Source organism: Lontra canadensis, unplaced genomic scaffold (genome assembly GCF_010015895.1).
Source record: "Lontra canadensis isolate GAN:19392208 unplaced genomic scaffold, GSC_riverotter_1.0 scaffold8, whole genome shotgun sequence".
NCBI classification, from domain to species: Eukaryota; Metazoa; Chordata; class Mammalia; order Carnivora; family Mustelidae; genus Lontra; species Lontra canadensis.
Genome location: NW_022631002.1, coordinates 27,582,419 through 27,596,558, shown reverse-complemented (window position 1 = coordinate 27,596,558; position 14,140 = coordinate 27,582,419). Strand labels below are relative to the sequence as shown.

The window sequence follows — 14,140 nt, the reverse complement described above, 5'->3', positions numbered from 1 at the left end:
TCCTGAGGCTTTGAGATGCCCTGGGTCAAGGAGAGGAGACTGCCCATAAACTGACCGCCTGGGCGAGGGCTATCTCCTGCATGCCCTGTATACATGCCAGCTCTCTGTTCCAGGCAAACGTGTCCATGTTCCATGTGTCCACGTGACCACCAGGTCAGCATGTTCTAGTCCATGGCAGACTTCCATAATCCCTGGGAAGTCACTCAAATGACAGACATTTAGGCCCTACAAAAGGTCAGGGATGAAATATTTTGTTGGGCAGTATCAGGAGAACTGTGTTCTAGTCCTGTCACACTTGTTAATCTTTTGGGTGACATTAGGTGAATTCCCTGTCTGCTTTGGCTTGAATCTGCCAGGTCAATGTGAGGGAAGTGATCGTTATAAGGGTCATGCAGTCCTGACATGCTAAGAATCTACCCATCCCAGGCAAGCACTATTTGTTTTCCCAATAACACACCTTATAGACCCAACACAGATTAAAACTGGTAAGGTTGGGGTGCCTGGGTGGCTCAGTAGGTTAAGGTCTCTACCTTCAGCTTGGATCATGATCCCGGGGTCCTGGGATGAAGCCCCACATCGAGCTCTCTCCTCAGCGGGGAGCCTGTTTCCCTTCCTCTCTCTGCCTGCCTCTCTGCCTACTTGTGATCTCTATCAAATAAATAAATAATCTTAAAAAAAAACTGGTAAGGTTTATGAACCTCCCTGCATGCCAGGCATTGTTTTAAGTGCTCTTTATGTACTAACTTACTTAATCCTCCCATGGCAAGCCCCCTAACACAGAATCTATAATTATCCCCCTTTTTACTAAGGTACCGAGAGGTTAGAGAACCTACCCAAGGCCACACAGCCAGAAAGATCTATACTATGTAGTGCATGATATTTCTAAGGACACTATAAGGAACATTTCTGGATCTCAAGGTACCAGAATGCAGGTATCACAGCCCCCAGTTTGTAAATGAGGACACTGAGTCACTCTGCTGGCAAGTGGCAGAATCAGAGTCTCCAGTAATGACTCCTTAATTTCCATCCTAAGGGAACTTTCCCCTGATCACCAGAGCAAGGAGCCTAACAGTCTTAGAAGAAAATCAAATGTCAAGAAAGGGGAAAAGAGTTCAAGGTCACTAATGTTCAAATAAATGTGGAATAAATAGCAAAATTACACATAATTATAATGATAATTATTATTGTTTTGACTATCCAATAGCCAAAAAGCATTTTTTAAAAGATTTCATTTATTTATTTGACAGAGAGAGAGAGATCACAGGTAGGCAGAGAGGCAGGCAGAGAGAGGGGGAAGCAGGCTCCCCGCTAAGCAGAGAGCCTGATGTAGGGCTTGATCCCAGGACCCTGAGACCATGACCTGAGCTGAAAGCAGAGGCTTAACACACTGAGCCACCCAGGTGCCCCCAAAAAGCATTTTTTTAATAACCCCAAGCATTGCCAAAGATCTGGGGAGTGAAGGTTTTCATATATCAGTGGAAGGAGTGTCGCTGGAACATTTCTGGAGGGAAATGTAAACAGAAGGTGCATGTTCATGACATTTCTTCAAACTTACCCCAAAATATTCATGGGCGTACATAAAGATTTAGCTGCAAGATACTCATCAGAGTGTATCTGTACTATCAAAAACATCAAGAACTTAATGACCCCAAACAAGAGATGGGGTAAATAGATTATAATCCAAGACTCAATGTTTACAGCCATTACAAGTCCAGCTGATATCTAATGACATAGAATAATATTCCTGCTAGATTTATAAATGAGCAAAGAAGGCATCCAAACAATCTGTATTGTATGATGTGATACTGTGATTTATAATAAACACAAATTGGGCCTCCATTCCATTTCGGCCACAGGCTCCCTAAAATCCGTGGAATTTTCCTCTGTGAAGGAAACAATAAGGATATCTTTATTATGTTAATAAGGTGACTTTTGATCACACTTAAGGCTAGGGGCTGGTTGCCACATGAACCACCCAGTGAACTTTCAGTTCTGCCTCCCTGACCTCTGGGGAGCAAGATGGGGCTGGGGGTTGAATGGTGGCCAATGCCCCTGGTTTCATCAATCATGGCTACATAACAAAGCCTCCTTAAAAAACCACAGGACAGGATGCTGCGAGTTTCCAAGTTGGTGAACCAGAAAGCTTTCATGGCCACTGTGCAGGACCCCCAACTCCAGGACAGAAGCTCCTTTATTCAGGACCTCACCCCATGGATCTCTTCATCTGGCTCTTGATTCATATGCCCTAATAACCTTCATAATGAACTGGTGGTATAGTAAATAAACCAGTTTTCTGAGTTCTGTGACTCAGCAAATTAATGGAACCCAAGGAGGGAGTCAAGGAACCTCTGACTTATAGCCAAAGTCAAGCTTAGATAGCAACTTGTACTTGTAATTGGCATCAGATGCAGAAAGTGTCTTGTGGGACTGAGTCATTAACCTGTGGGATCTGACACTATCTCCAGGCAGAGCAGTGTAGGAATTAGTTGAATTGTAGGACACACAGCTGGTGTCGGAGATTTTTTTCTCTGTGTTGGGTGCTGTTGGTGGGGTGGGGGGGACACACACACTGAAATTGAGTGCAAAATCTCATGGATTCTATTTTTAAAGAAGAAAATATCCAACAGATAAAAGACTGGAAAAACAGAATCTAAAATATGAACAGCAGTTCTCTCTGTCGGTGGAGGAATTGTATGTGATTTTCATTTTCTTATCTTTCCTTACCAGTACTTCCTCCTTTTCTGCAATACATATGTATTACATTGGCAGTCAGGAAATAAAAAGAGCAAATACTATTTTTTAAAACAGAAGGAAGGAAGGATGGAAGGAAGGGAGGAAGAAGAAGGGAAGGCAGCAAGGAGCAGGACCCTGGAAATTTCCAGAATGCCTTGCTGAGGTGAATAAGGTCATAATGGATATACGCAGGCTTCTGAGGTGTCTGAAGGAGGCAGATATTGGCTACTTTGTCTGGCTTGGTCAGAGTGATTGGGACACACCAGCCATTGCTCTGCTCACGACTAGGTACTTAGACACACTTGGGAGCTAAGAACTTTCCAGTCAACTCCCCAAAGCTCTCCCCACTTACACAACTCTTGGTCTACCCCCACTTCCCAGCTTTGGCAAAGGTCAAGACAGGAGAATTGTTACTTCTACGTCCCTCACTTGCTCAACTTCTAATTTTCTCTCACTTATCATAGTCTAACGTATTGCATAATTTATTTACTGATTTGCATACTTTTTCTTTGCCATCCATCTCTCTGCTAGAATGCAAGCTCCGTGAAGGTAGGGATACTTTTCTGTTCGTTCGTGGATCCTAGGAAACCTAGAACATGCTCAGTAAATGTTTGTTGAATAGAGCTCTAGAATGCTCTATTCTAGAAGGTATTAAAAGATTTATGGGGCACCTGGGTGGCTCAGTGGGTTAAAGCCTCTGCCTTCTGCTCGTGTCGTGATCCCAGGGTCCTGGGATCGAGCCCTGCATCAGGCTCTCTGCTTAGAGGGCAGCCTGCCTCTCCCTCTCTCTCTGCCTGCCTCTCTGCCTACTTGTGATCTCTGTCTGTCAAATAAATAAATAAATAAAATCTTAAAAAAAAATATTTACAACAGCTTGGAAATTTCGGAACAAAGCCACTCAGCACATTGCCCTGGACGCTTCCTGCTTCACTTTGAGGCCAGCGTCCCCCCGAGAGATGCCAACTTACATGGGAGGGTAAGTGGTGGTGTTCTTCACGAAGTTCCATGGCTCTGCGGGCTGTGGTGGAGCAAATCTCAGGGACCCCAGAGGAGGCCTGGCAAAAGGGACTCCCAGGAAGACGGCCACAGGCTGTGCAAATCCTTCTACACTGACGTACTTGCCCAAGACCTTGCCTTGCACGGTGTCCACCACAGGCGGCGAGGACGGGTGCCCCCCTGGACATCCAGAGGAAAGAGGACACATCAGCCCAAAAGGTCTGACCTGGACTCCCAGTGGGTTTCCACCTTGAGCAGGGACCTTGAATGAGTCACTTAAACCCTCAGGACCTCAGTTAAGCTTGAGGTTAACTGTCATTCCTTACTTGGGGCTATCTAGAGGAGCCAATTGGAAATGGAAGTATAAGAGCATGAAGTTAAAAAGAAATGCAAGAAGGAGAGCTGCTGAGGGGAACAAGGCATTTGGTTGTCACTCCTAGAAGCTTCTGGAAATAACTGGCCAGTCGGCCTCAGGTGCTGAGCTGCACACTGGTGTAGAACATGAATAAGAGGCTGTCCCTCCTCTCAGAATTTCTGAACCATGTAGGGAGTATGAGCTACAAACACACTTGCCCCTACTGGGTGGGAAGGAAGGGGCCGGAGTCCCCAGAGAGGTACAGTACCACAGGGGTCAGAAGAGGCAGGGTGGCCTCCGACTTGGTGGCATGGTGGAGGTGGTGCCCTTGGAGCTGGGACTGGCAGTGGGAGGAAGGGGGAGCCAACAGCAGGAGGTAGAAGGCGGGGGGTGGGGAGATAAAGGTGTGAGGCAGAGCAGAGGCTCGGCTCTGGGAGCTAAATGCAAGGCTGGCCTGAGGAAGAGTGAAGGGCCCACGGGAGCCAGAGGGAGTCAACGGGGAGCGGACAGCAGTCTGTATTGTGAGAGAGGTCCAAGCCTGGGAGGGGCTCAGTACCAGGCTAGGGTGTGGGGCTTTCTTTGGGGGTACACGTATAGCAGTCAACAGTCTTAGAGTATGCAAGAGTGACATGCATCATCTCATAGAGGATTCTGAGCAGGGGCTTCCGGGGCGGGGGAGAGAGCCTGGAGGTCTGGTTCCTACCTGTTCAGTCCTTGTGGGGCTGGCGGTCCTTCCCCACTGAGCTGTCCCTTTCTCCCGGGCTGTCCCTTCCACCCCAGTCCTGGTTCTACCTGCTGTGCCAGTGGGCCCTCAGACTCTCAATCATGGCCCTCCTCCAAGCCTTCCCTCATCCCGCCCTGGCAGCCTCTGTGTGTATGTTTCCTTATCTGAAATGGTTTCTAGCCTGGCATCATGCCAGCTGCTCCCTTGTGGACACAGACAAAAGGTCAACCTCTCCCCTCTCTCCCAAAGTGTGCGGGCAGAACAAGAAAGGGTGATCCAGATTTAGTCTTACAGAAGGAGATGGAATGGTAACCTGCGGGAGAGGCGAAGTGGACAGGAGCCCAAGGGGCCAGGGTGAGGAAGTGGGTGGGTGGGGTGAGAGGCAGAGCAGTTACGGCTCCAGGAGCAGTCCGCGCTTGTCGTGTTACGTAAGTACACACCTAACGTTTATGCTACATGACGTCCATACACAGGTAAGCTTTGAATGCTGAGCACTTACTATGTGCCAGATTTGCATTCTGGTTCGCTTAAACTCGACTTCACAAGATGCCCATTTTATAGATGGGGAAGCTGAGGAAATGGAGAGAGCCAGCATGGACTTTCTACAGCGGGAAATGGGATGGCCTTGCCAGGGGGTAATCGGCAGTAAGGGGATAACCCACTCCTCCTTTGGTTCTTACCCTGCCCTCACGTTTGGTCCCAGGTTTCCGACAATGTCACCATCAGAAAGAAGATGAAGTGCACATGGGGCCTGGGCCTTCCCAGTTCTGAGGTTCCCAGCCCTGGCTGTCCATTCACAAGCCACAGACAGATTCCAGAGTATGATTTTAGTGGACCTTGGGCAAGTCCATTTCCCTCTCTGAGTCCATTTGCCTGCCTATAAACAGGCATAGATGCATTCTGGGGTCCCTTGCTATGCTCTTGTAGTAATCACGGGCTTTATTTTGTGTACACTTGACGCGTGACCTCTGGGACCTTGCTAACCCTGGAGGGACCGCCCTCTCGGAGTTAGCCAATTCCAGCGATAGGAATCAACTTCCCTTCCAGTATGCAGAGCCTGTACCCCAATCACCTTCTTTACCAGGCCGTCCCAGGCCAAGCCACTACCATCCTGCCCTAATCACTCCAGGGCCAGGGCCCCAAAAACTGTGAGAAGCCTTCGTGCCCTGGAACTCACTAAAATTGGTTAGTTTTCCAGTCCTGAACCTGCATATCCTGTCTCACCTCTTCCTTCCTCAGGTAACCACAATAAGGGCTCTTGCACGAAATTCCTCCCTCCTCCCTCCTCTTCTAAGCCACCTTGAGCATCACCTCAGTGTGCAGGACTGTGGTGGGCATGCGTCCTCCTCCCGGGAGCTGTGAGTAACAAATCCTGGCCATTGGCTCCTGATCTGTTGGCCTCACCGCACACCAAATTTTCTACTACTACATTTTAAAACAACTCCTTCATTTATAAATTCTTTATTTGCACTTTCCATACTAGGCACTCTTTAGAAACAACCTGTTTGATCCTTACAACGGCCCAATGACAACTGCCTTGATTCCCATGTTAGAGAGGGGGAAACCAAGGCAGAGAAACCTTAGGCACAATGCCTAAGGACAGCTGGCTAGTAAGCGGTGGGCTGGGATTCAAACCTACACCCTCTGGGTCCACAGTCCGTCCAGGTCCCCTGCCTGACATCCAAACGGGGAGCGTTCCTACGAAACTTTTCCTAAGCCGAAATGGCACAAAGCAACGTATCCTGGGCTTTCTGCAAGTTGCATTAAGCCGCTTTGCTTTTAGGAAAGACCTCCATTAGTCCCTGTTATTGTAGCCCAAACAAACTCGAGGATTTTCACTTTTCCGTTACTATAGTAATACAGGACTTCCCTAAAGGTGAAGAGGCCTGATGCCATTTGCAGAAAGCCCGGGATACTCCTGTTAATATTCTGCTAAGCCACTCTCCCTGATTTGGCCATGCACAGATGAATAATCAGGCAGAAAACAAACCGAGCTCTCTGGAATCCCCATCCAGGAGGCATGAGGTTAGCTGTCTGCCCTGCGCAGGGAGCATGCAGCTGTAGTCTGGGAGTGTTCGTGCTTCCCGGGCTCTCAGGTTGACAGGGACTGGCTGGGCACCAACGGGGTGAAGTCCAGAGGGCTCTGGCTGCCCCAGAACTGGACCCGCCATACTCTTCCTCTCCATGCATCTTCCCCACCTCGTTCCCCTCCACCTCCCACCTCGTGCCTGGGCAAGGATTTCCAAACACACCCTGCTGTTTTATTTCAGAAGGACTCACCCCAAGCTATGGAAGTGGCAAGAGAGGTCAGGACCAGAGCGGAGAGCCACATCGTGGACAGGCTGCAGCTCCAGCACTTGAAGCTGTTTACACCACTTAAGAGTCTGTTCAGGTCCCGCCCCATTGCCCTACTCCCACTGCCACCGCCCCAGAGCTCTTGGCCACGCCCACCCAGAGTTTACCCTCTTTTCTCCAAAGCCAGGACAGAGTTTCTGATTACAGAGCCCCAGACTGGTCCAGCAGCGTGTAACATAAGGGCTTCTCCCTTGAGGAACTTCTAACCTGAGGGCACTATGAATTTCCCAAGGCAGGCAGGAACAGAGAGATGTCTTTCAGGAGGGGGAGGCTTTGGTCCAGGGTTCTCAGAACAAGCTTGAAAATTAGAACAACTGCCAGCCCCATAGCTGCTGGGGAAATCAGGACAAATCTGTCTCAGCTGTTTGGGCTTCTTTCCCATACAGTTCTGTGTTCTCAAGTTTGGGAACACCTTAAATTCATCGAGGTCCCCTCACCTCCCTTTTTTTTTTTTTTTTAATTTTTGATTTATTTTGGGGGGGCAGGGAGAAAGAGACAGAATGAGTGAGGGGAGGGACAGAGGGAGAGAATCTTCAAGCCCCATGTGGGGCTTGATCCCATGAACCAAAAGATCATGACCTGAGCCAAAACCAAGAGTCAGACATTTAACTGACTGAGCCACCCAGGTGCCCTATCCAGTTGCCTTTTTTTTTTTTTTTTTAAGATTTATTTATTTATTTATTTGACAGACAGAGGTTATAAGTAGGCAGAGGCAGGCAGAGAGAGAGAGAGAGAGGAGGAAGCAGGCTCCCCGCCGACCAGAGAGCCTGATACGGGACTCGATCCCTGTACCCTGGAATCATGTCCCGAGCCGAAGGCAGAGGCTTTAACCCACTGAGCCACCCAGGCTCCCCTGCCTTTTGGTGTCTAAATTAACTTTACAATATTCCTGCCAAGCCACTCAGCCTCTTGTCACACACCTCCAGGGTCAGGGAAGGCATTCCTTCTCCAGGCGGGGATCTTTGGACAGACTATTTTCACAGCAAATGAACTCTAGATCTCCACAGTCCCTAGCTCTAATCATCCATCCATCATTCCATGTACTCAATATTCCATTTATTCATTCATTCTCCATTTACCAATGCCTGACGAGATGCTACGTAGTATAGATACAGAGGTGAATTCAAGGGATATTCCTTGGGCTTACAGAGCTCAGCATGTAGTAGATGAGACACGTGGTGGGTCACTGCACAATGCAAAACCCCAAAATAGAGGGATATAAAGTGCTCTGGGTATACCTGGGAAAGTGTCATGTGTCCGCTGGAGGCGCAAGGACAATGAAGCTGCTCAAAGCCTGTTTCATAGAATCACTGAATGTCCAAAGAAGGGGAATTCCTTCCACACAGTCTGGCTAAGAGAACACTCTGCATTCATTCAGGCTAGTGATGAACACCCCATTCATTGACAAGGACAGACAGTCATGATTTCTCGTGAAGGGGAAAAAGGAGGTTCTAAAATACTTGAGGTCGCTTTATAGGAGATGTTTAGTGGTTCCTCAAAAATCAAACATAGAGTTATTATATTCTCAGCAATTCCACTCTTGGGTATACACCCGAGGTAACCGAGAACAGAGCCATACAAAAACAAGACACAAATAACAGCATTATTCCTAATACCCCAAAGTGGGAACAACCCAAATGACCATCAACTGATGAATGGATAGATAAAGCGTGATCTAGCCATCCAATGGAATATTATTCAGCCATGAAAAGAAACAAAGTATGGACACTTGCTACAACATGGATGGGCCTGGAAAACGGGTCACTAATGAGAGAAACCAGACACAGAAGGCTACATGCTATAGGATTTTATTTATATGAAAAGCCCAGAATAAGCAAATGCATGGAGACAAAAAGATCAGAGGTTGCTCGGGGCAGAGGACAGGGGCATGAGGAATGACTGATAATGGGTAGGAGGCTTCCTTCCTATGTGACGATGAATGATGCGTGATGAGAGTGGTGAGATGTTCTGGGTTTAGACTGCACTGATGGTTATGCAATTATGTGAATATATTACAAAAAACACTGAATTGTACACTTAAAAATTCTAAGTTAAATTTTAACTTAGTAAAATATATTTAACTTAATAAAAATTAAAAAATGAATTTATGGTATGTGCATTATCTTTTTTTTAAGATTTTATTTATTTATTTATTTATTGGTAGGAGGGAGAATTTGAGGGGGAGGGAGAGGGACAAGTGGTCTCTGCCCTGAGCGTGGAGCCTGATGGGGCCTTACTCCCAAGACCCTGAGAACAGGACCTGAGCCAAAACTGAGCGTTGGACAATTAATTGACTGAGCCCCCCAGGAGCCCTGTGAATTAACTTTCAATAAAATAAATACTTAAAAATCCAGTCATGTATAATATCCCATTTTAGTAAAAACATATCTTTGTGTAGAAAAAAAAAATCCTGGAAGGTGATACATCTATTTTATGTTACAACCATTTTCTGGCTGTCATATTGTATTTTTACTTATTTATATTTTCCACCTCTACTCATTCAGGCATTCGTGTGACGAATATTTATTGAGGGCTCACTGTGTGGCAAACAAGGGGCAGAGTGCTTTGTATGCAGTCCCTCCCTCAGTTCTCAAAGGAACCCTGTGAATTGATACCCGTATCTCCTGGGACTCAGCTCAGGCAAAGAACATAAGTTTAGGAAGAGCTGAGAATTGAACAAACGCTGTGTAACGTTCCAGACCATACTCTTAACCAGTTTGCTGTGCTGTCCAAACCTTGTTGACAAACCGACTTTGTCAGTGCCCTAAATGCATGCTCGATTTTCCTGTGAGTGAGCACCTATGGTTTCTCTCCCTAAGTGCCTCTCCATCTCCACCTTTCAAAGCGCCCACACCTCCCCGCTGACCACTCCTGGACCCTTCCTTGGGCTGCCTGGGAGGATGAATGGAAATGGGAGTGCTAGGGTTCCTGGGACAGGGAGTGACTGGGCGTGCTGCTGGCTCAGCCTTCATGGTGGCCCTCTCCCAGCAGAGACAGACTTGTGGCAGAGAAGTCACTGGCTGGCCGGGAATCACAGGCCCCAAGCCCTCTACCTTTAACTGGAGACATGAGATGTATTTTTGTCAGTGGAGAGGAAGTAGATGTGAAGCAGGGTGGCAGGTCAAGTCTCCAGGCTGGTGCGATCAAAGGGCAGCTATGCCTTCTCTACGCTTGAACTACTCTCCTGGCATCCTTTGGCAAGCCTGCACTTGTCTGGTCAGAGCAATGTCAACATTCAAGAGAACTGAGCAACTAGCAGCCACAAAGCACATGACACTCAGAAAAGCTCATGGGTTCTCGGCCAAGGCCATAAGTTAGAGCTGAAATGAAATGAAACGAATCTGGAGACCTTATTTCAAAAAAGGATAATTTGCACTCATTCTAGCCACTGTGGTAGGCCAGTAAGGGGAGCACTGGGATTAGGGGTGAGGTCTTAGTGACAGTACTAGAGTCAGTCCCCAGAGGTGACCGCTTGGTGAATGACATGGGCTGGGGCTCCTCCCTTCCACCTGGGAAAGAAACAGGAGTCATAAAGACTACCCTAAGAAAGAAGACCCCTATCTCTATCTTCACGGGACAATCTGGCTTGTCTTCCAAGCAGACAAGACTATTTCTAACCACTTAGCACACCACACAAACACACACACACACACACACACACACACATAACCATTATACCTGTTGCCCTGACCAGCTCATCTTTGCAGCCTGGGAACAAAGCCCTGGTTCTCAACCTAAAAAAAACCTGGAGAATGCTGTCTTTGCACAATATAAAAGGAGGAAGGGATTATTCTCCCGATCCCACTATTTAATCACACGCCTGCTCGAGACATTAGCCAGCTGTGCAAACAGAGGCAGCCACTCCCAGACCTTGCCATGTCTGGCTGCAGCCTGGAAACCCATTACTGGCTCATGATGATTGCGCAGAGTAAAGGTGAGGTTCGAGCTCAACATGCCATTAGATCACGCCATCACACCTCAGTTTTGCTTAACGTATATGGTCTACTTGCATCCCATCAGCTCTGTACATAACACTTCTTGCTTCGGTGGTGGTTGACTGCGTTAACTGCTTTTCCCCTGGGAAATTCCCTAAGGTTTCTCACGTGGAGCTAGATGGTCTGAAGGGTAAAATCCTAGAAACTGGCCTTTGCTCTCAAGCGTTTAGACAGATCTTAGGGGAGAAGACACCTCTGAGACCTCCAAGTTATCCCCCACCAAACCTCCCCAACAAAGTCCTCAACAGACACACGGAGAGCACCTACTAGAACAAGCCCTCAGAGAAATATAAGCCATGTCCTAGGATTGACTGAGGCAGAGCACCTGTGGGAAAGTTTGACCTGGGGGAGGCTTCACTCGCCATGGACATAAGGGGTCATTGCACAAGGCACAAACCACTGGAGATGTTTCATCTCCAACTGGCAACATTCACGCCATCCCCATCAGACAATCCCATGGGACTGCCTACTTTAGCTTCTGCTGAGGAAGAATATATGGTAAAAGCTGGGTAACCCATGGTAGCAAACGGTCCCAGAATGTCAGGGGCTTAGTTCGGCTGATGTAAAGAAACTGGTGCTGCGCCTCCAGTGCTCTAAACACGGGGTCAGTCAAGGTTTTCTGTAAAGGGCCAGGTAGTAAGTACTTGAGGTTTTGTGGGTCATATGGTCTCTGTGGCAACTGTTCAATCTGCTATTGTAGCAAAAGCAGCCATAGATAACACCTGGGCAAATGGACACGGCTGTGTTTCAATAAAACTTTATTTGAAAAACAGGTGGCCCGCTGGATTTGGCCCACGGGCCAGTTTGCTGGCTCCTGATCTAGAACATGGCAGCTTTACCATCTTTAACTCATAGTTTCTCATGTTGTCCTGGGTGCCAATTCTAGTCAGCTGGAATTAGCACAGAGGAGTGAATGGGGTGGGGTGGGGGGGGTGTTGGGCCAGGCCTGGCTGTGGCCCTCCTCACCTCTACTCACAGTCCATTGGAAAGAACGTAGCCACATGGCCAATCTAATTGTAAGGAAGTCCAGGAGATATGGTCTGGTTGTGTGCCCAAGGAGGTTGGACAGATTTTAATGGCGATGTCTACCACAGATAATAATATCCATTAAATCATCAATTAGATACTAGGGATTTTTTACGTAACACATAGCAAAATAAAGACATAACCATTATATAATGCTTTAAAGTTTATTTGTGCACCATCTGAAATCATCTTGCAGAGCTCCAGGAATAAGTGTACTATACTTTGGTAAACAATGAACATCTGTATTTCTTTTATTTAAATTCTGATAGCCTGATTGTAAACCTAGTTCCTGCTTGCTTGGACTACTCTATAAAGGTTTCCTTCAGCTCCTTAAGAGTAAAGAAGGAGAAAGGGTGAATCAGAAAGACACATAAAAATGGAAGCCCCAGAAAGTTAAGATTGAATTATATTCTGGCGCGCCTGGGTGGCTCAGTGGGCTAAAGCCTTTGCCTTCGGCTCAGGTCATGATCCCAGGGTCCTGGGATTGAGCCCCGCATCGGGCTCTCTGCTCAGCAGGGAGCCTGCTTCCTCCTCTCTCTCTGCCTGCCTCTCTGCCTACTTGTGATCTCTGTCTGTCAAATAAATAAATAAAATCTTAAAAAAAAAGATTGAATTATATTCCAAAAACGGTCCAGCAAACTCAAATCATTATTATAGATTGTATTATAGACATCTGGGTGATACAGTAACCTTGAACGAGAGAAGTGTTTTGTATGTTTTCTTATGCTGAGCATTGTTGAGTTTATGTCTATGCATGTCCAAACCGTCCATGACTTCTGATTAGGCAAGGCGTTAAGAGGTGAGCACGATTTGAAACAGCAAAGAGAGCATGTCAGCACTGGGGCAAGGTAGTTCTGGAGGCTTCTTGAGGAGGTCACTTGGGACAGAAGGGCAAATGGAGGACAGAAGGCTTGAATGATAATCTAAGGGGAGCTGGCTTTCACCCTGGACAATGGGGAACCCTTGAAAGTCTTTAATCCTGGGAGTGACAAGAGAGAAAGGGTGTTTCCGAAAGTAGAATCTGGCAGAAGCAGGCAAGCCACTGGAGAGGTCAAGAGGGTTCCTCCTAAATCGTCACTGGGAGGTGGGAGGTGAGTTCTCTCCAGAGAAAGCTAAGATCTCTGCATGAGGAACCTTGCCCACCAGGCTCCCACAGGCCTCTCAGCAAGAACAGTGACATCAGCTTCTCTGAAATGCTGGACTGCACAAAGATTTGCCCAAATCGAGGACCTATCAAGGCTGGCTCTCGGTTCTCACTTTAGAAGGTCTTGAGGGGCCATGAAACCTTCAGAATGCCTAACGAGCTGGTTGACAGCTGGGGGAGGGGCATCACAACCTCATCCCCAAGTCACTATCCTACCTGTGAATACATGTCTTTCTATGGAAGCAGATTGGGAGCAAATCAGGGGTGAACACCAGCGAGTGGTAGAGGGAAGGATGAGTCAGTCAACCCCCTTCATTGCAGCACCTAAGTTCCAGGGGCCTCTCATGTAAAATGTCGTTTCAACATACCATATGTTTCAACATACCAAGAAAATGTCGTTTCAACATACCAAGAAACACGAACATCAAGACATGCAAATTACAGGCAGACTCTCAAATGGCCATGATCAAAATAGCAAGGACTTCTACCACTGCTATGTTAGTAGTTGTGCCAAGTATGGACAAGAGTATGGGAAAAACAAGAACAATCGCTATGAGTGAGAAACTACGACAAGCTTTCTTGGGGCCAATTTTGGCAGAATCCATCCAAACACTGCCAAGCGGCATGCCTCCTGTCCACACTATTCTCTAATCAGGAATAATTCTGAATGAGCCCGAAGCTGTGTGCATCAGAACGTCTGCCTCCGTGACATTGACAGTAGCAAAAACTGTGATGTAATTGGAGAGACCAGCTATAGTGACTGCCCAAATACGTGATCAAGTATTCCAACTATGGAAAGCTATGTTGCTGTC

At 47.3% G+C, this 14,140-nt stretch overlaps 1 protein-coding gene across 1 annotated transcript in view; it reads right to left on the bottom strand.

The window, feature by feature from the left end:
- The window catches only part of CES1 (carboxylesterase 1), a 29,850-nt gene extending 22,646 nt beyond the window's left edge, over window positions 1-7,204 (bottom strand). Inside the window, exons 1-2 of the mRNA XM_032854446.1 lie at window positions 7,089-7,204; window positions 3,702-3,909 (exon numbers count right to left, since the gene is read on the bottom strand). Coding sequence (XP_032710337.1) covers window positions 3,702-3,909; window positions 7,089-7,140 — 260 coding nt within the window. The 5' untranslated portion in view covers window positions 7,141-7,204. The remainder of the gene's footprint in view (window positions 1-3,701; window positions 3,910-7,088) is intronic.
- Between the last annotated feature and the right edge of the window lie 6,936 nt (window positions 7,205-14,140).